General features: G+C 39.7%; 2 protein-coding genes across 2 annotated transcripts; both read right to left on the bottom strand.

The window, feature by feature from the left end:
- Positions 1-3,518: 3,518 nt before the first annotated feature.
- On the bottom strand, positions 3,519-4,653 carry LOC124118017 (A disintegrin and metalloproteinase with thrombospondin motifs 20-like). Its single transcript, XM_048402747.1, has 3 exons — positions 4,492-4,653; positions 3,981-4,125; positions 3,519-3,589 (listed from the first exon to the last, which is right to left on the bottom strand). The coding sequence occupies exons 1-3, from the start codon at positions 4,588-4,590 to the stop codon at positions 3,543-3,545; spliced, it is 291 nt and encodes a 96-aa protein (XP_048258704.1). The 5' UTR covers positions 4,591-4,653; the 3' UTR covers positions 3,519-3,542.
- Positions 4,654-5,051: 398 nt separating this feature from the next.
- LOC125384219 lies at positions 5,052-9,071 on the bottom strand. Its single transcript, XM_048402746.1, has 3 exons — positions 8,762-9,071; positions 5,404-5,693; positions 5,052-5,147 (listed from the first exon to the last, which is right to left on the bottom strand). The coding sequence occupies exons 1-3, from the start codon at positions 9,069-9,071 to the stop codon at positions 5,052-5,054; spliced, it is 696 nt and encodes a 231-aa protein (XP_048258703.1).
- Positions 9,072-25,532: the final 16,461 nt, after the last annotated feature.

Here is a 25,532-nt window from a genome sequence, read left to right as displayed (position 1 = left end):
ATCTCCTGAAAACTTACCTACACATGTGAACAGTGATGTTGATAGAACAGAAGTGCGTACTTGGCATCTGTTACAGCTGACTACTCTGAATCTGACATAATTTTGCTAGGAGACTTTAATGCCAGAATGAAAGATTGGTTTGATTACATAATTAATTATATTAGTAGATATGCTGTTGACAATTCGGATGATTGTCCGAGTGATAATTGTAATATCCTCAGATCAACCAAAGATAATAAAACTCATAACAAATGTGGTTTAAAGCTATCAGACCTTTGTTGTACTGATAACATACACACATTGAATAGCAGGCTCTTCAGTGATACTGCTGGTCAGTTCACTTGTGTTACCCACAATGGGCAAAATGTAGTAGATTACATTCTTGCTTAGGGATCGCCTCCGTGGTCTAGTGGTAGAGCGTCCGCCCGGAGAGCGGAAGGTCCGGGGTTCGATCCCCGGCGGCGTCATACCAAAAGACGTTAAAAGATGTGACTTGTTGTTACCCTGCCTGGCGCTCGGCATTAAGGGGCTAAAACAAAGACTGGTCGGCTCGGAGTCAGTATACTGTGTCTGAGTGGGGTATTCATGTTAAACTGCGGTGTGGTATCTCAGTGAGCTAGCACTATAAATCGGTATCAGTCCGGACTAGTACAAGCAGCCACACACACACACACACACACACACGTCGCTATATAAGTGCAATAATCTTGGACGCGACGTTAAACCCCATTTCACCCCACCTCACTCAGCAGATGTACCGTAAGTCCCCATGTACCCTAATATGGTGGCTAACTTTGGTTGCTGGTGATCTATAGCCATTCTTTTACGAACTATAGTTATGAATAGTCACATTGTTATGGTTACATACCAGTTTTAAATGTATATCTGTGATAATCTAGTGCTTTTGCTGTCCTTTGTCGACTTTACTGATTTTGGGATTCATCATTTCCCATTGTTCTTTTTCATTCAAATAAACAAAAAACATAACCTTGGATACAACAGATCACAATAGTTCTGCCGTGACCCATGTAAACCATGACAGTTCACAGTGGAATGGTGATAATCAACAACAGTTTCTGAACAATTTTCAAGAACTATTCTTCACAACGTATTACGCACTTGTGTCTCTGAATGAGTGAGTGAGTGAGTTGGGTTTAACGCCGCTTATAACAGTATTCCAGTTATATCACGGCGTGTCAGCTTAATGTGGGAGGAAAGCCCCAAGTGTTGCAGGTCTCAGACGTTTACCACTTCGATGAAACCTACGAGCACGGGTATGGTGCTAACAAACCTAGAAACATAATCGGGGCGAACCGGGATTCGAACCCACAATCATAGGTTTCTGGCGTGCCCATGGGACGCAACTCTGCACAGCGAATCGCGGCGCCTTAGACGACTGGGCCACCCGTGCCCCCGGTTAATGTTGCACCACATCATAGATCGGGGCTGTCATCTTGCTTCGTAGCCTGTCTGCTGAGGCACGGACAATGTAAACATTGGCAGCCATGTTGACAGCTTTGAAGTGTGAGTAACTGTGATGTAGGTCAAGTCCTGCCACATCCAAGATGGGGATGCAGAGGCGTTTATTTTGAATTATTAACATTTACTGGGGATTATTGCTAATTAACGAATAAGACTTACACATGCAAAATAAATAGTAATTCATAAAGTTTGTTGTAGCAATATATTCGTTTAGCATTTTAAAACCTTTTTCTGCAACCTGTCACCCCTACAATGGAAATGGCATGTTCTATGTCAAAGAAAAGACCTTGCTGATTGGTAGAAATTTAAATATCTGGAGGTTTTTTTGTCAACTTCATTTTGAAAAACTATGTGTTTTGAACTACTTAAAACTATGGTGTTTTTAATCATGAACTATAGTAATATTTGTTAAATATATAACTACCTGTGACCATTTTTCGGAATGTTCTAAGATTGCGGACCCTTGATTGAACCCTGTGTTGTAACGCGTTGCAAGAGAGCACTGTTTTCAAAGCGTTGTTGCCGTCATGGTAGAATGGACATACCTACAGTGTTTTGAAATTTGATGTAGTCCCACTGTAGAGTAAATACCTCTTATTTATACGCAGATTTCCAAATTAAAATAAGAGGGAGAGTGGAACTGAATCAAATTTCAAAACACAGTAGACTTATGTCCTACATGGCTGACTTTCTCGCATTATTTGAAAGTATCAAACTCGGAAATGGACACCTAAGTACCTTTACCTGATCCAAGTGCAGTCGAAGTGTGCATATACGTATTTAGTGATCACCATACAATATGTAGTAATATTTCTTGTGTTATGAGGCAGTATATAGTGCAAGTTTGTTTTTGGTGATTTAGTAGCAACTATTTGAAACCCACGTAAAATGTCAAGTGTTGGTGTTTCTAGATTGTTGTTATTCTCGGTATGCGACAATCACATCACTTGAGAGTTATCCGCCTTTGTATATTGTCACTGGCATAGACTACATTGTTCTAACCGTAATCGAGGTTACAGTTTCTGGAAAGCTGACATTACCTATATTGTGAGTGAGTATTGTTTTACGCCGCTTTTAGCAATATTCCAGCAATATCACGGCGGGGGACACCAGAAATGGGCTTCACACATTGTACCAATGTCGGGAATCGAACCCGGGTCTTCGGCGTGACGAGCGAACGCTTTAACCACAAGGCTACTTGACTGACCCCATTACCTATATAACATTCGAGTCCTTCCACGACCCGGCCTGCGACTTACCTGCTTCCCCAGCAACCTGTCAGACTCCCATCGAAACTGTTTCCTGGATTCAAGGATGAAGCACGTGCCTCAATCTATACTTTCAGATGTAACACATTCTCGACATTCCTGACTGCACTGACGTGTGTCATAGGCCTGATATATATTGCTGCTGCTGCATGATTGACACTTTTCGATTTTAAACCTAATCCTGCGTGTGTCAATATAATTTGTAAATTATTCATTCTACAATGAATTTGGAATTTATTCGATTCTGATTGGTTAAATCACAATGAACCCCCTCTGATTGAAACAGCTGGTTTGACGGCCGCATCACCGCGGAAGCTAATATTCATAGAATAGTACCATTTTCAGTCAGTGTCGGTAGGCATATTTAAATCATTATATCTACAATTACAGGTTACAAAATGCACAGATGCTGTTACTACAATATTCAAAGGATGTGTGACAATACATTTTGTGCATTTTCGCGCGTTCGGTTCCAAATTCAATTTAGCGGGGTTAAATCTACAGGTAACGTAGCTCTACATTGAAAACACAGTATGTTTATCTCCTAATTGATCGTGTGTGGTTATTTACAGATTTCACAATTTAGTTATCTGCTTAACGATTTCTAGGTTTAATCTACATATATGGAATATTTGGATGGACAAGGAATGGATGGACAAGAAATATGTAAACCTTTATTTTATATATGCAGAACATTTCAGGGATACTTCTTGTCCGTTCATCAGGTGAGACAATAAAGAAGTTGTTATCCGTGATATTCATGATATTCTGCTTCAATATATCGGCCGATCTTCAGTAGATGCCAAACTCCGTGGGTACAGCGTTTCCGTCAACAAGCACTGAAATTAAACATTGTACATATACAGTGAGATATTTGTGATGGCATGAAACGAATGGCACCATGTTAAGGTTAAATAACTCGTACCACTTACAGTACAACCATTGATAATAAACAGCACCACGAAAAACAACTCGTGCCACTTACAGTACAACCATTGATAATAAACAGCACCACGATAAATAACTCGTGCCACTTACAGTACAACCATTGATAATAAACAGCACCACAATAAACAACTCGTGCCACGGACAGTATAACAATTGATAATAAACAGCACCACGATAAACAACTCGTGCCACGGACAGTATAACCACGGGTATAAAACAACACACTACTCATGACACATGCTGTTGTTTAAGTTACACCCGACCTGGTTATGGAGTACTCACGGTCGTTGTGGTTGTAGTAGAGACGGAGACCCTGGGCCGGTACACAGCCTCCACACCATCCTCCACACAGTAGGTCGATCACGGCGCCCCCTTCCGAGCGTGTCACACTGGTGTATGGACGCCAGTCGAACCCTTTCCATTTTGCCTGTGATAGAAGTCATTTAAATGATGTGAGTTTAAAAACTTTTGGTGGCACGAGAATGCAGGTGCGTTTGACAAGAAGGATGAGGGATCCGTTTGAATCGCCTCTAACGAAATAAAGGTTACTGAGGACCTACTCTATCCCAGAATCCCCACAATATAAAGGATTAGTATCTTCACAGTATAATTAATAATAAAACAATTAAACAAACAACGTTTTTTAAGCAACAATCGAATGAAACTTTAAATATTCGTAAAAAGAGCATGTTTGAGTGTATATCTCAAAGATTACAATTAGGTATTGGGAACTATTACGTTCTGGAATAACCAGGGCTCACAACAATACGTCAATTGCTAAATGTAAGCTCACATTGAGGTCGACGACCAGGCCAGTCCCTCGTGTGTCCACTCTGAACGTCCCGACAGGCCCACAAGGAGCCGAACCGTAGTAGTTGTTGTAGCAGTCCATGGCTCCTGCGTAACCATGACGGTTTTCTTCCCATGTTGCGAAGGTGAAGTCGTCTAGAACCACTGTCATCGTCTGGGATAGTAATGTACAGACTAAGAAAAGTTGTATCCTAACACCCTTGTTTAGGTACAAAGATGATGTTGAATGTGTTCTGATATCTGACAACGTTTTTAAATACTAGTAATAACTTGTTTACATGATAAGAAACACTGATAGCTTGAGTGAGTGAGTGCAGGCCATTGTAGTCTGTCTTACAGACCCTGATACAAATATAAATCAAATACAGCCCATGCAAGTCTAATGTTTGGCAAGTCTAGATTACTTATCTGAAAATGAAGAGAATAACTGGGCTCCCTTTTTATTATATTTTTATTAAGATAACTGAGCACCTGTTTTTTCTGTACGATATGTTCATTTCAGAGACTAGATATTAGTCTAAGGCCATTGTGACATCATTGGTACTATGGCGTCACAATGAAACGACATCTCTCTGCCACTTCCTGAAGCTGGATAGCTTTACTCTGAACACCCCTGGCATTTGTTATTACTGTTACAAGCTAAACATGTTGGCAGAATGATTTTGGATGATACATAGAATGTTACCATTGTCTTTTGATTTTAAGTATATATCGATTCGATTTAACGTCTTTGATATCAAAAGACACTCGGGTAAGAGTCTCTATTCACGCTTGGCGAGTCATAGCGATAGCGTGAGTAAGCATTCAAGCCACAAGGAATCAATAACATTATCAGTCCCTTGAGATACCCTGGACTTAACACCATGTATAAAAAAGCACCATGAACATTGTTTACCTCTGGTCTAATACGGATTTTGTAGAATCGTGTTATTCCAGGTCTCCCAGCTCCTGTAACACTATTGCTTTCCCCTCTGCACCATCGGTTCTGTTTGCGTGGGTATACACCGACATTGACAGTGGCTAGGGACACGTACTCGGTCGGAGTGGTGGTGTTCATGCCGCGGCAGTAGACTCTGGCTCTGTTGTTGTACATGGTGGAGGACCTAGGGTACAGCCAATACTCCCCGTCGGAGGTCACGTTCAGCTGAGTCTTAACTTCAGAACATGTGGATGGGTAGTTGACCACTGCAGAATGACATAATAAGCAAGATTTACGGGTCACTCAAAAGCCTCCCACCTGTTCCCAAATACTGACAATCTACACCTTCTGTGTAAGTGGTTTTATAGTGACTCATACGTGAAAGTGTCTAATCCTTAGGAGGAGGGGGTTATAACTCAAGCTGTTTGAAACTGTATTGACATACAGTAATGTAATTATGTAATTATTTAATTGATTGGAATTTTGTGTGCAATGTTTGGAGACGGCCTAGGTGGAGTCATTCATAACAGTTGTAGTTTTGAACATGCAGTAACACAAGAAAAATGGGGCAATGTGAATCAAAAGTCGTGTTTGGGTAAAACATCAAAATATGCAGCAAAACACGTGTGATATGTTATGCAGCACGTCACACACTTCCTGCATGGCATTTCCATGTGAAAGGTCGGATCTGAACTTTGTGAGCAGCTTTTTGGAGACACCAAAGTTGGGATCATTCGTAGCAAGTATCAGCTCCATTGGTCTTGTAGTAACAGGGGAAATGAAATAAATGTACAATGTAACGATGGACAACGCGCCATGACATTACTTTCAGTCAGATGAGCTCAAAATGAAACCTCAGAGCGAAATCGCCATCGCTGGTAGCAGTGGTTAACCTTCTACAATGGTCCATTGAATGTAGAAAATCGACTGCAGAAGAGACGTTCAGCACATCCCCTTAGTCATTTTCATCGACCACGGCTTTCATGCCATATCGATCGCGGATGTATAATGCAGTTTGAAACCCCTAGGATCTTATCTGATCGAAGTTACCCACCTGCAGGATTGCATTAGAAAATACAATATTGTGATGTCAATGCATGCTAAAATACCCAACACGTCGAACATTCGTGTGCCTTGGTACATGGGTACACAACCACACCATACAAGAGAATGTTACATTCGTGCAAAAACATATTTCTTAAAATAATCAAGACAAAAAGGGAACACAACTTAAATGCCAATACATATTACGTAACAAGGATGAACCCATTTTAGATTAAGCCAGTTTTACATCGTCTTTCAGGTGTCTTTGTCTTATAGCAGAGATTTTCTATGGTGTTACCTATTTATGTTACCGTCACCGTGCCGCGTACGGCAAAAGAAACAGCCACTTTGCAGTTGCTGTGAGTATGATACAAGTAAGTTTAATTTAAACATGAAAATTGTCGCAATAAAGAACACATAAATGTCCTTAGTAAATTCTGAGTCTGTTGTATCTTCTAAGGTGTTATAAAATTTCCAAAATATTTCACCAATCGTTTCACAAAACTAAACGAAAAAGGCTGTCAATGTTGATCAACAATTACACATAGAAACACCAATGTGGCAAAAAAGTATAGTAAAGTATAGAAAATGTATCAGTCGTTATAAGATTGTTAACATAACATGCCAAAACGGAAAAAAAACACCTCCTTTGCATTCAGACCTTGATGTCTTACAAATCTTCACCAAATCAATTTAAAGCCAGGAACTAATCATTGAGACGTTACACGCAAAATTTGGTGATAAGTACGTCAATGCCTATTTCAGAATATACACACTTTAATGAGCTCTATTACCGTGACGTCGACATTGTCCTTGCTCGAACAGTTCTTACGTTCTACATAAGAAGTTAAAAGCAATGAAGCAAAGCTTCGTTCTGTTGCATTGATAATACTTCAAACTTATGGTTAAAAAAAAAATGATTAAAAAAACAACCCAGTCATTATTGGCAACCCTGGCACCGAAGTTGAATGCTGATAATGATGTCTCGAACAAACGCGAATCCTTTTATCAGCATTTTCATTGTTGAGTACTCTTAACCTTATGAGAATTGTTCGAATAAGCAAATATTATTAACAAATAGAACTGGAAATAAATTGTTCGGTTGTAGTACTGAAAACCTAAATACATAATCGGGGCGTGAACCAGGATTCGAACCTTGTTCTCCGGACATTCTGTGAGTAATACTGGGAGAAAGTAGAGAGACGTAAAATGGAAACCAGCGTCAATATCTAGGGATGTGTAAAAGCAACGTTCATCCATGAATCCACGCCGTGTAGGTGCTATTTTAAGGCAACGACTCAAGCCAAGACCTAGGTCTAGCGATGACTCGATTACGTCAACAATATTCATCGTGCATTTGTTTGTTTGTTGTTTTACACCGCACTCAGCAATATTCCAGCTATATGACGGCGGTCTGTAAATAATCGAGTCTGGACCAGACAATCCAGCGATTGATGTCATGAGCATCGATCCACGCAATTGGAATTCGATGACATGCATCAACCAAGTCAGCGAGCCTGACAACCCGATCCCGTTAGTCGCCTCTGACGACAAGTATAGTCGCTTTTTACGGCAAGCATGGGTTGCTGAAGACCTATTCTACCCCGGATCTTCACGGGTCTTGTGCATCCTGTAATATAGCATTAATACCAAATTCTCAAGATATTGACTAGTACACCACAAAGCTGTATGTAAACTGAGGGGCAAGATATACTCTACTGAGTTGTTCTGTTTTTATATGAAAAATTAAAAGATAAATGTTGTTGAATGTGATTATGTCCATTTAACCATAACTCATTCCTGCAACAGTTTGCAAAAAGTTATTTGTGGCAGGGTAATTTATTGCAAAAAGATATTGGTTCAATACAGTGAGAAATTAATTTGCAACCACATGACCCCCTACCATGTTTGAAATGTTGTAAATTTTTCCCTAAGCGTAAATAAATTGATTTTCAAAGATAAAATGTCTGAGATACCAATGAGAAGTTTTGTATTATGCCAAATAATATAAGTATGAAAGGTTTTAATCAAATGTTATTATATAAAATAAAACCACGGTGTACTATTTTGTTTTACTAAGCGTTAGTACAGTTCATCTTTTCTAATATATCGCAAATATAAGACATTTTCAACTGAAAATTAAACATGTGATCAGCTGAGAGGTATAGCTCCATTTGCCTCCCAGTTAACTGACGGGTGATGGAAGAACGTAGTGTATACAAACCTGTGACGTACTTACGATGTACGGAGACATTTTCATTAGTATTTTAGTAAAAGTAGAGAACTATACCATTGCCTGTCAGCGTGAATAGACTGAATCCAGGGGCATACGTCGTGACATCAGTGCTTTCTCCATCAGGAAGTGCAAACCCATTCGTAATACACGTCACATTCTCACGTTCAAAGTACGCAGACAAACAGAACTGACCATCTAAGCATGTTCTCAAACAATGCAATATTTCCAGGCCTTTCCAAACATGAAGACGTCGGTAGTCTGACACGGTGTCCCTACACTGTAGCTGTTCTTTAAACATGTACACCTTGACCCCCACGGCCGTGCTCAACTTAAGCAATAGTAACACCGATCCTACAACATCCATTTCGTAGCGTGGAATACTAGTGTCTGAGTATGTGTTTCTTATTTGCCGAGAACCGATGTTATCATTTTATTTTATTTGATCTGTTGACTGATACAATATCACCTTTTACAAGTAGTGAATACATTATTGAAACTAGTCCCAGTGAAGCTGCGGTATAAAATTCCCTTTTGTCAGGGTGCTAGCGTTTTCTAAATATATTTTTATGGGCAGCTGGGACATTAACATTTATAGTTTACCTGACACTTTATCCTCTTGGGGCTTCTACTAACTTTCAACCATTCCGACGTACGATCCCCTGTTGAACCGAGTATTTAGAATAACAGTCGCCCTATGTATGTAGCGACCACAAGAGTCAGAGAAACCAATTCAGCTTAATTGACTTATAATGTTAACGAAAGTCATTCACACTTTGCAATCAATTTCACATGACGTCATGGACACACGAAGACACTGGGTTAAAGGCTTTTACAGTAAAATGGGATATTATTTAGAGATGGAAGAATATGTTTAATATGAATACCCTACCCATCCACAGTATGCTTACTACGAGCCGACCACGCACACTTGTGACAAATTATTATTGATAATGAACACACTCGGTCATGTTGAAGCATGCATTTCGTGACAACAAAAAGTGCGAATGCGACTCCTCGATCAAAACAGTGTTTAAGTTATATCAATTATGGTATTTGTTTGTTTGTTGTTTAACGCCGCAATCAGCAACATTACAGCTATATGGCGGTGGTCTGTAAATAATGGAGTCTGGACTAGACAATCCAGTGATTGACAACATGATCATCGATCCACGCAATTGGGATCGATGACATGCATCAACCAAAGTCAGCGAGCCTGACCACCAGATCACGTTAGTCGCCTCTTACGACAATCATAATCGCCTTTTACGGCAAGCATTGGTTGCTGAAGACCTATTCTACGCCAGATCTTCACGGGCCTGGATACGATGACATGCATCAACCGAGTCAGCGAACCTGACCACCCGATCCCGTCAGTCGCCTCTTACGATACGCACAGTCACCTTTTACGGCAAGCATGGGTTGCTGTAGTTCCATTCTACCCCGGAACTTCACGCGTCATCAAGTATAGTGCAAGTAACTTACACATGCATGTATTATACAGAAATGTTTAAGTCTTGTTAACCGAAAGTGCCATATGTCCTTGTGTAAGCAACTAAAGTATTTGTCCTGAAGGAGGAAAATGATTTTAAAAACTTTTATTTAATCTCATTAAACTAGTATAGTTTGCTGACATCTATGATATTATTATATATAATTGACTGCAAAGCTAATTTCGGTTTCAACCTTAGGTGCAACTGTCGCTTAAAACGAAATAAGCTTTGCTGTCAATTATATATAATAATATCATAAGTGTCAGCAAACTATACTAGTTTAATGAGATTAAATACAAGTTTTTAAAATCATTTTCCTCCTTCAGGACAAATACTTTAATTGCTTACACAAGGACATAATGACACTTTCGGTTAGGTCTTTAAACGCCTTTTTTTCAACGGTTTTGACGGAGGTCGAATAGTATACAACTCAAAGTAGTTGATTGGCCTCTAACTGCACTTGGGTTTGTATTACTTCCCCACTTTTGGTTCTTTTTGTTGCATTGCTGCCTTCACAAAATGTGTTGATTACAACGCATAGATGTTGAATGAGATCGATGGGAATTAGAAGCAAAGTTTACATGGTCCGTAGTTATTACTACTCTATTACAGAAACTGCTTTAATAACTAAAATATGAAAAGAAAACAAAACGCATTTTGTTTCACAGTGATTGAACATTAACTGCATTTATTATTTACCTGGCAGCTTTGGTTCTCGTATTCACGAGGTCAGGTCTTAAACCGTGTCTATAACTAATGTTTATGAGGACATGAATTTGATAGCAAATATGAATAGGAAGTCAATGTAATGGGTTATCGTTCTATTTCATTATTTGTTTTAGTCTTTTGGGAGGCTTGTTTTGACTTTTATTTGAAAGTGTTCCTCTCCTTAAGTATATTTCTGTAGACGTATTACATACTAGAGTGAGTGAGGTGGGTTTAAAGACGCTTTGAACATTACCTCAATTACACCACTTCGAGTCAGCTTAATGTTGGAGGAATAGTAAGGCATGGATATGGCGTTGAAAAAACAAGATAATCCTAGTTACGTCCTAGCAATCAGCAAATCGCCCTGCAATATATACACCTTGTCCAATCAATCAATTAAGTTTATTTCGTAGTACAGGCCATATGGCCCATAGTGCAGGTGTTAGATAAATTACACTTTAGGCCACATGTCCAGAGAGTTACATCTTGACGATATTATTGTAAATAATTTACACAAATATAAGCTATCAAGCGTAGTACAATAATGTCAGAAGGTTAATATATTTCTTACATATAAAAAATGCATGGTATTCGTCCCCTACTACATGAAGGTCACATTCTATACATATATATTCTGTATGAGGTATATTTAACAATGACATGTTACGAATAATGTTGACTCGAAAGAGATATACGAAATGTCCACATTGCACTAACTAATCGTTTCTGGCTGAGTACTGTTGTGTATGATTCGAAGAGATTTTATATCAACATGATGCACTAAAACGTAGACGACACGGAACTGTGGAACCATGATTGAAAATAGATATATATTAAACGTCTTCTAAATGCAGACAAAACATGTTCTTATCACCAACATCTTGGAATAACCACACATACGCAAAACCGCTATAAAATAACATTAGTCTCACATACGATGCCCAATTGAATTTTCCATTCTCATCTAATACTTAAAACAGAACATAACTTTGTACGGGGTATCGACTTGCATTCATTCAGTACTTAATTTATACCTAAAGCATATTAGCTGCCAATATTCATAAACACATTGACATTTGCAACTTGATCTCTTTAAATACCAATTTTTGCTATATTAATATATATCCACCATTATTAAACACTTTCAATTACGTGTATCAGTGCACGTGTTTCCAGCATAAAACCCGAATTGTCACGTAATTGTCGTCAATAATGATAATAAACATGTAATATTCAACACTTCCTCGGATACAAATGCCATCACCGTAATGTTCTTATGCTTCTGACTTTATCATCTATGATCTGCCTCCTTGATAAGCACAATAACAGCTTTCCAAAACATTTTGTCCATGATCATATATCGCACAAATGATAATACGTATTGTTATTACCATATTAAAAATGTACAAGAATATCATTAAGAAACAATAATTTATGCAAATTACGATATCAAGAACCGGTTAAATGCTCAAAGGATCAACGCATTAACGTACATCTGTGTATTCACATGTTTCTGGACCAATGACTGTAATATATTTACCTTATCAGTAGTGATAGTGATTCATAAGAATCGTATGATTGACTGATTTCTTTGGATATTTTTAATTGATTCACAATGAGCACATTGTCAGGTTGTCGTTTGGTAAACAGGTACGTTGTATACATTTGTCTGTTATGAAGAGAGTAATACCTTTGATATGATTTATCCTGGATCATAACATGGAAACTGTTCAGATGTTTATGCTACATTTGTATGTAGAGATATACACGTTCATGCTGTCCGATTTGCTATCCACCCATTTTAAATGCTGACATAGTCAAAATTACGAACTATTTGCTGTATTATATACATGTACAATGCAAATGTATATTTTGTCATGGTTGCGTAAATATCCAGGTGAGCGATACAGGCCCTATGTGGTCCAGACTCGATTATTTACAGACTGCCATCATATTGCTGGATCATAGCTGAGTGCGGCGTTGAACAACAAACCAATCTAATTTAAAAAAACAAAGATCTTGCAACAATGCATTTTGGGTGTAGACAATCTCTCTTTTATTCAACAGTCTGAAGCATAATTATTATTTTCAAGCCATTCCAGAGACAATTCTTTTTTTTCGATAAAACCCAAGCCCCCCTTCGTATCCCGACGAATCTAAAAAAGGCTGTCTCTTGTATGGCAATATACCGTAAAGAGTCACTGAACGGCAGACTTGAGTTACTCCCTCTAATTGAACGGATTACATCAAACGTGTCAAATGAGCACAATTGGACCTATCATTAACATTTTTTGGACCCCGAAACCTGTTCCAAAGTCTCAAATTATAGACTGAGACACTGAACATATAGGCTATGTTTCGCTTAGTTCTATTAGTTGAAGCAGGCCAATAGTTGTAGACGACGCATTCCCAAAATGATGACTTATGTAAATCACTGGATTGTCTGCTCCAGACTCGGTTATTTTACAGACCGCCGTCATAAGGCTGGAATATTGCTGATTGTGGCGTAAAACAACAAACCAAAACATAAACCGGAGGGACAGTCTGACATTTTGTCTCACATCCAAGTTATTCTAATCATGCTGAAAGGAATTATTTCTGTTTCGTTGGTTGGTTGGTTGTTTTACGCCGCACTCAGCAATATTGCAGCTACATGTATATGACGGCGGTCTATAAATAATCGAATCTGGACCAGACAATCCAGTGATTGATATAAGGAGCATCGATCCACGCAATTGGGATCGATGACATGCATCAACCAAGTCATCGAGCCTAACCATCGAGCCCGTTACTCGCCACCTACGACAAGCATAGTCACCTTTTACAGCAAGCATGGGTTGCTGAAGACCTATTCTACCCCGGATCTTCACGGGTCCCAAGTCGCAGGGACTGGCCTCCCGATCCCCATTGTAAAACACTCTTATTAAAGGCATGATAGCAAGATGTACTCTGTGTTGTTTTTTTTGTTGTTTTACGCTGCACTGAGCAACATTCAAGCTATATAAGGCGGCAGTATGTACTCTGTGTCTCTGTTTGTTGTCAAACGCCGCACTCACCAATATTCCAGCCATATGGCGGTGGCATAATGTACTCTGTGTGTATGGTCATGTGTGCGTGTGCGTGTGCGTGTGCGTGTGCGTGTGCATGTTTGTTGTTTAACGCCGCCATCAGCTATATTCCAGCTACATGACGGTTGCATGAGAGTCAAGGAGTCCAAGGAAAACATGGAAAGGTGACCACAAAAACATTTCATCTAAGCCATCAGTTTTTGCAATCTCAAATAATATAAAACTCATTTTGCCGGACTTGTCTAATAGATCCGGAGTTAAAGAATGTTGTCAATTAAACAGCATGTTTCCCATGTTTCTCAAGTTCTAAGCATCTAACGCGCAGATCCGGGGTAGAATAGGTCTTCAGCAACCCATGCAAGTCCCTCAAAGGCGACTATGTTTGTCATAAGAGGCGACTAACGGGATCGGCTGGTCAGGCTCGATGACTTGTCATCGATCCCAATTACATGGATCAATGCTCATGATGTCGATTACTGGATTGTCTGTTCCCGATTTGATTATTTACTGACCGCCGTCATATAGCTGGGATATAACTGAGTGCGGCGTTAAACAACAAACAAATAAACAGTCGCCAGTGGTGTTGCACAGCCCACAAAAATACATATAAAATAAAATTAATAATGTGTAATAGTTTTTATACAAAGACATCAATACAGACACGATCGTTTTACTCTTAAATGACAAGAAACCATACTAGATCAATATATTGACTAACGTGACGATGTAGCATTTATAAGCAAACCGTAGTGTTCAGACCGGATTGTGCATCTGTCCATGTGGAAGCAACGGGTGCCTCAGAAGATGTTTCTACCATTCCTAGTGCCTCTGTTCCTTGCAAGTGTTTCCTGCATCCAAACATTGAACCATCCTTTTGGTATCAACTTGTGCAAAGTCAAGTGCATGGAAAGTGGCTCCTGTCAGGCTGTTGCATACGACATTAAAACTCTGACATGCCGACAGCTGACTAGTTCCTTGGAACGACAGGAGACGGAGGGTTACATTGTGTTTCGAAAAGAAAAAGATCAGATGGTATGTTATAATTGTTTATTTTTATATTCCTGCAATGAGAAATGCTTTTATATGGTGCTATGTTTTATGTAAGGTTTCATATAATATTTAGTGACCCTTTAAGATCCGGGGAAGAATAGGTCTTCAGCAACCCATGCTTGCCATTTTTACAGACAGCCGTCATATAGCTGGAATATTGCTGAGTGCGGTGTTAAACAACAAACAAAAAAACTATAATATCTCGTAAAAGTTTTTTCAGGATAAGTATATTCATTTGCAGGTTAGTAAAAAATGCTGCAAAAACATTTGAATTGTGTGGTTATGACTGAAATAAAACATTGCACTTATACGATTTAACTTTTGCATAGCCTTCAGCAGGTGCTTGCTCAATGACGACATGCGTTTCCACGGACCGATGTCTCGAAAATCGTCGGGGTCGTGCGGTCTGTGTCCATGGTAATACATTTTGGAATTTAACGAATTAATTAAGGGGTGTAAATGGAAATTTACAGAGTGATCGTTGTGAATCAAAATGATTACATTGATAATGATAACTTTACATTGTCAACAAGTCATGTATTAATTCGATGGGAAATCATCATTAGTACTTAGATATTTGGGCTGGAAATTACATTTTTCAACTTGCGATTTATGTGTAGCATTTCATAATGTATTTTAATTTGTATTGAGATAAGATGACATAAACTAAACATTTAGGCTTTCTGTACATTTTTCATTGACATGGCATTCGTGCTTTAACTTCCTGGAAGTGATCCATGTAATATGTAATTTATACATGTGTACATGTTCACAATGTCCTGGCTCAAATTGAAAATATCGACTTCGTCTTCCAAGCATATTGTTCAATAATTGCCATCATACACAGATTACGATAACCCCGGCGCGGCATCCAAGGCAGCTACTGTCTCTCCAGGTAGGACAAAACCTCCATCTTTGTTACATTCTACAGTTTGATAGCTCAGGAGCTCGGTAATAAATTAGTTTAATGGATAGTACTATCGGCGCTATAAACCAATCCTAAACTTGGTATCAGTATCCAGTATATGTGCAACAGAGGTCGCCTAGAAAGAACTACGTTCCAGCTTCATACAACGATGCGATGGCTTTTTTCTCAATACACTAACATTCCTAAATGCTTAGATAGGGGTTGTTGTAGACTAACATGGCTACAAATCCTTCAGCGGTATTAGATAAATTCGAATATTGTGTTCATACTCGGTTACTTAATGTTTCTTCATTTAGTGAAATTACATCTTTAACGTCTTCAATTTTGCATGGTGTAAATCCTGCTGGGTTACCTTGTAGGTAGCAGAAGTATCGTAACTCCCCATGGTACCTTCCTGTGGATATTGGTGATCTATGACCCATTTTTATTGTGTAATGTTATGAATTGTTACGAATTTATTATGATGTGCCAGTTTTAAATCTACATCTGTAATAGTTTAGTGTTTTTACTGTCCTTTGTCGACAGATTTTACTGTCTATATGTATTAATATATAACTTGATTTAGTCATTATATGGCTGAAATATTGCCGATGTGACTTTATATATTAACTAACTCACTAACTCACTCTTTATTTTTGCTCATGGTGTCAATCACTGGATTGTCTGGTCCAGACTCGATTATTTACAGACCGCCGTCATATAGCTGGAATATTACCCAGTGCGGCGTTAAACAACAAACCAAACCAACCAACTTCATTATTTTAAGAATTATATTGCATGTTAAAGAGATAATTCCCCTCATGTGTTTCCGTTTTGTAAATACATTTTTTTAATTTCTAGTATACTAGTATACAGTATGATATTTACGTAGCGGAAACACACCCGGCTAATAATGTCTTGTCTCTTTGTTCTGAAGTTAGCTACTTATCATGTGAAGTCTTTGAAGGACATGTAGAAGTGATATACAGAAGGAAGGGAATTTATGGATGCCATCTTCTTGCATCGGCATATGCGGTACAAACAGTATTTTACATTGCGGTGGATAGAGATTAACCGGGAATTTTACAATTTTCATTATAATTTTACATAGTTTCTTTTGGACAGATATCTTATGGCAGTTAATTAAATGCTGGAGTTGTAACGTATGTGGTGTTTTTTAATAGTGTCTTGTGATGTTCATGTCCCTTTGTTCATTGACATATTTACATTTGAAGATATACTAGAATTCATCTCCAATGTCAAAAAGAGACCGGTGAAGATCCGGGGTAGAATAGGTTTTCAGCAACCCATGCTTGCTGTAAAAGGCGACTATGCTTGTCGTAAGGGGCGACTTACTGGAACGGGTGGTCAGGCTTGCTGACTTGGTTGATGCATGTCATCTATCTGAATTGCGTGGATCGATGCTCATGACATCAATCACTGGATTGTCTGGTCAAGATTCGATTTTACAGACAGCCGTCATCTAGCTGGAAAATTGTTGAGTGCGGAGTTAAACAAGAAACAAATCTTTCTATAGAAGTAAAGTCACACATCTGCTTGTCCTGGCATTATAATCTCGTAACATAACAACATCAAAATCAGAATCATACCTACATATCTCAGCTCCAATATCATTAAAACACACATGGTCATGGTAGGGTGATCCCTCAGGAGGGATGTATGCAACACCAAGTACTAAACCATACTCAGATACCAGTATCCTAGATGGTATCTTGACTAGAAGTAAACAGTCACTGTTAAATGGGCTGTGTGAGACATACTTGTTGATAGTATTCTCCACTAGGATTGCTAATCCTCCTGATCTTGTGTCCATTGATCTGTTCTTAGTGTTGGCTGTGTAGTTCATTATATCTAAGGCGTCATAGTCATCCAATTTAGTCTCAGCAAGGAGAATGGCGTTTTCGATGATTTGATGAACTGGATAAAGTCAGGATTAATTAGTTTACTCATTAAACGACACACATTAATAAATGAGAAAGTGAGTTTGGGATTTATTTGTCTGTTCCTCGGCAGTTGTACCTCGTCTGTTTATGTGGCTGTCTTCTAAGTTTAGCGTTGGTCTGCTTTTGTCAATTGCTGATCACCTATCACCGCCGATTATCTGATGGCTTCCCTCCGTAAGTTTTCCACCTTTGTTATCTTACTACCTTTGTTGTTCTTACAGGTACATATATATGTTCTCTGCCTCATAGTATTTATTCACCTGATAAAGAAGTAAGTATGTACTCCGAAACGTTGTGTTCCTCATTATATAGAAGTTGACATCCATAAATTCTCTTCCGTATTTGTCATGTGTTTTGATGGGTACAGTAATGCCCATATGGTGAGGGTTAGGAAAATCCTAACGAATATAAATAAAGCGACAAAACCCTTCCCATGTCCAATAGAAATCTCTAAAATCAGAGTCGATTATACGATTCCGACTACAGCATGGGCATGCGTTTATGGATCACGATCAAATAGTCGTGACAGCAGGTTTTCGCGAACGGGCGATTGGCTAAACACATCCTTCTAAGTATTCGAACAGACTGGGTGCAATTGATTAAAACGTTGGTGACTTAATCGTTTTGTATTTCATTTCCCTGTGAGGGTGCAGGGTCTTAATAGCTCGAAAGTACTTCATGCTCGATGTGAGGCCCAACTCAAATAAGAGGCCTGTGTTCAGATTATGTGACTGTGATGCCGATTGCGTGGCATCGTATACCCATTGCACGGATGGTTGGTCCTGCTTTGTGGCTCCTGCTGTCTGGTTCCTGCTGTGTGGCTCCTGTTGTATGGCTCCTGCTGTATGGCTCCTGCTATATGGCTCCTGATATTTGGCTCCTGTTTTCTGGCTCCTGCTGTCTGGCTTCTACTGTATGGCTCCTGCTGTCTGGTTCTGCTGTCTGGCTGGCTCTGTTGTCTGGCTCCTGCTGTATGGCTCCTACTATCTGGCTCCTTCTGTCTAGCTCCTGCTGTATGATTCCTGCTTTCTGGCTCCTGCTGTCTGGCTCCTGCTGTATGGCTCCTGCTATATGGCTCCTGATATTTGGCTCCTGTTTTCTGGCTCCTGCTGTCTGGCTTCTACTGTATGGCTCCTGCTGTCTGGTTCTGCTGTCTGGCTGGCTCTGTTGTCTGGCTCCTGCTGTATGGCTCCTACTATCTGGCTCCTGCTGTCTAGCTCCTGCTGTATGATTCCTGCTTTCTGGCTCCTGCTGTCTGGCTCCTGCTGTCTGGCTCCTGCTGTATGGCTATGCTGTCTGGCTCCTGCTTTCTGGGGAAATATTGCTACTGATATTTAAACATCATCGCTTCGTCACTCCTATACTGTTTGGTATTTACATATGCAGAATAAATCTTGACTAAACACAGGTAAACCGGTAAACATGCTAAACAGAAGGTGCAAGGACAACGTCTGTCCAGACAGTCTTAAGTGCTACAAGGGAACATGCAAATGTCCGGTGAGATTACGTTTCAACCCTGCCGACAACACCTGTATCAAGCGTAAGTCAAAACTGATATACAATGACATCTCGTTACTACAACTGAGGTTTTACACGTTATTATGTTTGGTTTCCTTATCAATGATCCACAGTTTTACAAGCGGTCGTACCTTCCATAGCCATGAGATAACCACTGTTTAATTTGTGAGAACAATATACGGCGCCTGTATCTCCTCATATTTTCCTCCAGAAATGGGCTCACATTCCAGATCCGTACAAATCATATTTCTTAGTTTGACGGTGTGTAGGGGGTAGCCTAGTGATTAAAGCGTTCGCACGTCAAGCCGAGGACCCGGGTTCAATTCCCCACATGGGTACAGTGTGTGAAGCCATGTCTGGAGTCCCCCGCCGTGATATTGCTGGAGTATTGCTAAAAGCGGTGTAAAACTATATTCACTCACTCACTCTAGGTTTGACAGTATCATATCCTGCTCGTGTGTTTTAATTGTTTAGACATGCGTCAAATCGGGCCTACCTAGCTGACACGTCATGATATAACTAAACAAATGTTGAAGCGGTGATAACCTCACTCACTCGACAAGATGATGTAATCGTCCTTGTTTAAACATGCTAATTGTGTGGTGTATGCGATATACATGTATATTGATGACTATTTCAACTCTGATTTCTATTTCAAGGCTGTAAAGTGCATGGAGATCGATGGACGGTGTACAAAGGACTTTTCACCACAGAGTCAATCCGTAGCCGATTCTTTATTCGCAATATCAAGAGCTGTTCCCGTAAATGTTTAACTATGACCTCATTCACCTGCAACAGTTACCAATACAATGCCAAAACATTTAAATGTCAGGTCTTGGGGTCGGGCTGGATTAATTTCCCTTTAGTCACTGATAAAAGAAAGCCAAACCTTTGGTACTTTGTAACTAGAGATTGTGCTTGAAGACTGATGTAAATAGTATCTGTACATTTCAACCCTTCCGGCGAAATAGTGTTGAATCAAATAGTGTTGAATCAGCTTCCTAACCATCGCTGGTCTGTATCAGCCAGCTTGTTAATTTAACGGTTCATATCAGTGACGACAATAGTTATGTCGTTCTAGGTTACGAATTGAATTCATTTCGGGTACTCAATGAAAAGATTTTATTGTTGTTTTTTCTTGATTTATTTTATAGGCATCGGAGGATTGGGTATAGGGGTAGCTGTGTCACAAGAATATCTCACAGGGATGTCTTTGGTCAGAAGAAGTCACTTAAACGTACATTGTGACGAATATAATAAACATGTGGACAATTTTTAAAATTATTTTTAACATTTCCATCGATGCGGCATTATCAAAATGATTCGATCTACAGAATGCAAACGTTATTACATATCAGTGATACTTGTGATAGTAAGATTAACAGGAACAGATGGATCATGCTGTTAACTATATTTCGGATTCGGGGGGAAGTTTTTTCCGCTTTAATTTATTCAGGGAAACGTATGCAATTACCAGTATTACCTGTCAAATAATAATATATCGTGCTTTGTTGGTTTCTTAAAATAAATAAAAAAGACTCATTCGAGTTCATGTTTGTTTTTTAATGCTGCAACGATGAGTACCATAGGTGAGTGGCAACATCAGCTAAAGATGGACTGTGTTCTGATATTAATGAACAAGTGTCTGTTACATTAGTGAATCAGTATGTATTTATTAGGGCAGTACCTACTTTAGTTCATGAATTTGTATATCTATGGATCTGTACCTACAATAGTGTTTGACGACGTGTCTCCATGAGTGTGTACATTCATTAGTGTGTGACGACGTGACTCCATGCGTGAGTACCTACATTAGTGTGTATCGACGTATCTCCATGAGTATGTATCTACATTAGTCTATGAATTTGTATATCTATAGATGTGTACCTACATTAGCGTGTGACGACGTGTCTCCATGGGTGTGTACCTACATTAGTGCATGAGGTTCTATATCTGTAGATGTGTACCTACATAAGTGTGTGACGATGTGTCTCCATGAGTGTGTACCTACATTAGTGTGTGACGACGTGACTCCATGAGTGAGTACCTACATTAGTGTGTATCGACGTATCTCCATGAGTATGTATCTACATTAGTCTATGAATTTGTATATCTATAGATGTGTACCTACATTAGCGTGTGGCGACGTGTCTCCATGAGTGTCTACCTACATTAGTGCTTGAGCTTGTATATCTGTGGATCTGTACCTACATTAGTGTGTGACGCCGTGTCTCCAAGGGTGTGTACCTACATTAGTGCATGAGGTTCTATATCTGTAGATGTGTACCTACATAAGTGTGTGACGATGTGTCTGCATGAGTGTGTACCTACATTATTGCATGAGTTTGTATATCTATGGATCTGTACATACATTTGTGTGTGACGACGTGTCTCCATGGGTGGGTACGTACATTATTGTTTGACGATGTGCCTCCATGAGTGTGTACCTACATTAGTGTGTGACGACGTATCTCCATGAGTGTGTACCTACATTAGTGCATGACTTTGTTTTTCTATGGATGTGTACCTACATTAGTGTTTGAAGACGTGTCTCCATTAGTGTATACCTACATTAGTTCATGAGTTTGTATATCTATGGAACTGTACCTACTTTGGTGTGTGACGACGTGTCTCTATGAGTACGTACCGACATTAGTGCATGAGTTTGTATATCTATGGATGTGTACCTACACTGGTGTGTGACGACGTGTCTCCATGGGTGTGAACCTACATTGGTGTGTGACACAGTGTCGCCATGAGTGTGTACCTACATTAGTGCATGAATTTTGTATCTATTGATGTGTACCTACATAAGTGTTTGACGACGTGTCTCCATGAGTGTGTACCTTCATTTGTGTGTGACGACGTGTCTCCATAAGGGAGTACCTACATTAGTGTGTGACGACGTATTTCCATGAGTATGTATCTACATTAGTCTATGAATTTGTATATCTATATATGTGTACCTTCATTAGTATATGAAGACGTGTCTCCATTAGTGTGTACCTACATTAGAGCATGAATTTCTATATCTATGGATGTGTACCTACATTAGTGTGTGACGGTGTGTCTTCATGAGTGTATACCTACATTAGTTCATGAGTTTGTATATCTATGGAACTGTACCTACATTGGTGTGTGACGACGTGTATCATGAGTACGTACCGACATTAGTGCATGAGTTTGTATATCTATGGATGTGTACCTACACTGTTGTGTGACGACGTGTCTCCATGGGTGTGAACCTACATTGGTGTGTGACACAGTGTCGCCATGAGTGTGTACCTACATTAGTGCATGAATTTTGTATCTATTGATGTGTACCTACATTAGTGTTTGACGACGTGTCTCCATGAGTGTGTACCTTCATTTGTGTGTGACGACGTGTCTCCATAAGGGAGTACCTACATTAGTGTGTGACGACGTATTTCCATAAGTATGTATCTACATTAGTCTATGAATTTGTATATCTATATATGTGTACCTTCATTAGTATATGAAGACGTGTCTCCATTAGTGTGTACCTACATTAGAGCATGAATTTCTATATCTATGGATGTGTACCTACATTAGTGTGTGACGGTGTGTCTTCATGAGTGTATACCTACATTAGTTCATGAGTTTGTATATCTATGGAACTGTACCTACATTGGTGTGTGACGACGTGTATCATGAGTACGTACCGACATTAGTGCATGAGTTTGTATATCTATGGATGTGTACCTACACTGTTGTGTGACGACGTGTCTCCATGGGTGTGAACCTACATTGGTGTGTGACACAGTGTCGCCATGAGTGTGTACCTACATTAGTGCATGAGTTTGTTATCTATTGATGTGTACCTACATTAGTGTTTGACGACGTGTCTCCATGAGTGTGTACCTTCATTTGTGTGTGACGACGTGTCTCCATAAGGGAGTACCTACATTAGTGTGTGACGACGTATTTCCATGAGTATGTATCTACATTAGTCTATGAATTTGTATATCTGTATATGTGTACCTACATTAGCGTGTGACGGCGTGTCTCCATGAGTGTCTACCTACATTAGTGCTTGAGCTTGTATATCTGTGGATCTGTACCTACATTAGTGTGTGACGCCGTGTCTCCAATGGTGTGTACCCACATCAGTGTATGAGTTTGTATATCTATAGATGTGTACCTACATTAGTGTGTGACGCCGTGTCTGCATGAGTGTGTACCTACGTTAGTGCATGAGTTTGTATATCTATGTATCTGTACCTACATTAGTGTGTGACGATGTGTCTCCCTGGGTGTTTACGTACATTATTGTTTGACGATGTGCCTCCATGAGTGTGTACCTACATTAGTGTGTGACGATGTTTCTCCATGAGTTTGTATATCTGTTCATCTGTACCTAGATCAGTGTGTGACCACGTGTCTCCATGAGTGTGTACCTACATAGGTGCATGAGGTTGTATATCTGTGGTCCTGTACCTACATTAGTGTGTGACGATGTGTCTCCATGAGCGTGTGCCTACATTAGTGTGTGACGACGTGTCTCCATGATTGTGTACCGACATTAGTGTGTGACGACGTGTCTCCATGATTGTGTACCTACATTAGTTTGTGACAGCGTGTCTCCCTGGGTGTATACCTACATTAGTGTGTGACGTTGTTTCTTCATGAGTGTGTAGCTACATTAGTTCATGAGTTTGTATATGTATGGATGCGTACCTACATTAGTGTGTGACGATGTGTCTCCATGGGTGTGTACCTACATTAGTGTGTGACGACGTTTCTCCATGAGTGTGTGCCAACGTTAGTTTGTGACGACGTGTCTCCATGAGTATGTACCTACATTAGTTTGTGACAACGTGTCTACATTGGTGTCTACCGACATTAGTGTGTGACGATGTGTCTCCATGAGTGTGTACCTACATTAGTGCATGAATTTGTATATCTATGTATGTGTTCCTACATTAGTGTGTGACGATGTCTCTCCATGAGTATGTACCTATATTAGTGTGTTACGACCTGTCTCCATGGGTGTGGATCTACATTAGTGTGAGACGACATGTCTCCATGGATGTGTTCCTACATTAGTGTGTGACGACATGTATGCATGGGTGTATACCTACATTAGTGTGTAACAATGTGCTTCCATGGGTGTGTACCTACATTAGTGTGTAACAATGTGTTTCCATGGGTGTGTACCTACATTAGTGTGTAACAATGTGTTTCCATGGGTGTGTACCTACATTAGTGTGTAACAATGTGTTTCCATGGGTGTGTACCTACATGGAGTGTAGTACTGAAAACCTAGAAACATAATCGGGGCGTGAACCAGGATTCGCACTTTGTTCTCCGTATATTCTGGCAGTAATACTGGGAGGTATAGAGATACGTAAAATGGAAACCATCGTCAATATCTCGTCCATCCATGAATCCATGCCGTGTAGGTGCTCTTTTAAGGCAACGACTCAAGCCAAGACCTGGGTCCATCGAGTACTCGATTACGTCGACAATATTCATCGTGCATCCTGTAGTTTGTTTGGCGTTTTCGGCTGCACTTAGCAATATTCCAGCTGTATGACGGCGGTCTGTAAGCAATCGAGTCTGGACCAGACAATCCAGTAATTGATGTCATGATCATCGTTCCACGCAATTGGGATTCGATGGCAGGCATCAACCAATTGAGCGAGCATGGGTTGCTGAAGACCTATTCTATCCCGGATCTGCCACTCAGTTTACTGACGGATGATGGAAAAACGAGAGTGTATACAAACCTATGACGTACTGACCATGTACGGAGAGATTTTCAGTAGTATTTTAGTAAAAGTAGAGAACTATACCTTTGCCTGTCAGCGTGAATAGACTGAATCCTGGGGCATATTTCGTGATATCCGTGCTTGCTCTATCAGGAAGTGCAAATCCATTTGTAATACACGTCTGATTGTCACGTTCAAAGTACGCAGACAAACAGAACTGACCATCTAAGCATGTTCTCAAACAATGTAATATTTCCAGGCCTTTCGAAACATGAAGATGTCGGTAGTCTGACACGGTGTCCCTACACTGAAGCTGTTCTTTAAACATGTCCACCTTGCCCCCACGGCCGTGCTCAACTCCAGCAATAGTAAAAGCGAACCCGGAACA

This window comes from Haliotis rufescens, unplaced genomic scaffold (genome assembly GCF_023055435.1).
Source record: "Haliotis rufescens isolate VD_foot unplaced genomic scaffold, xgHalRufe1.0.p SCAF_29, whole genome shotgun sequence".
Classification (NCBI taxonomy): domain Eukaryota; kingdom Metazoa; phylum Mollusca; class Gastropoda; order Lepetellida; family Haliotidae; genus Haliotis; species Haliotis rufescens.
Note: the sequence above shows the minus strand (reverse complement) of the source record. Positions and strands in the feature narration are given on the sequence as shown.

Coding starts and splice junctions, on each gene's coding strand:
- LOC124118017 (XM_048402747.1), bottom strand. CDS start 4,590: ATGGACTGCTACAACAACTACTACGGTTCGGCTCCTTGTGGGCCTGTC. Junction 4,126..4,491: donor GCCTGGTCGTCGACCTCAAT/GTGAGCTTACAT, acceptor CTTCTATCACAG/GCAAAATGGAAAGGGTTCGA. Junction 3,590..3,980: donor CTACTACAACCACAACGACC/GTGAGTACTCCA, acceptor GTTTAATTTCAG/TGCTTGTTGACGGAAACGCT.
- LOC125384219 (XM_048402746.1), bottom strand. CDS start 9,071: ATGGATGTTGTAGGATCGGTGTTACTATTGCTTAAGTTGAGCACGGCC. Junction 5,694..8,761: donor ATTCACGCTGACAGGCAATG/GTATAGTTCTCT, acceptor GTCATTCTGCAG/TGGTCAACTACCCATCCACA. Junction 5,148..5,403: donor AAATCCGTATTAGACCAGAG/GTAAACAATGTT, acceptor CAACATGTTTAG/CTTGTAACAGTAATAACAAA.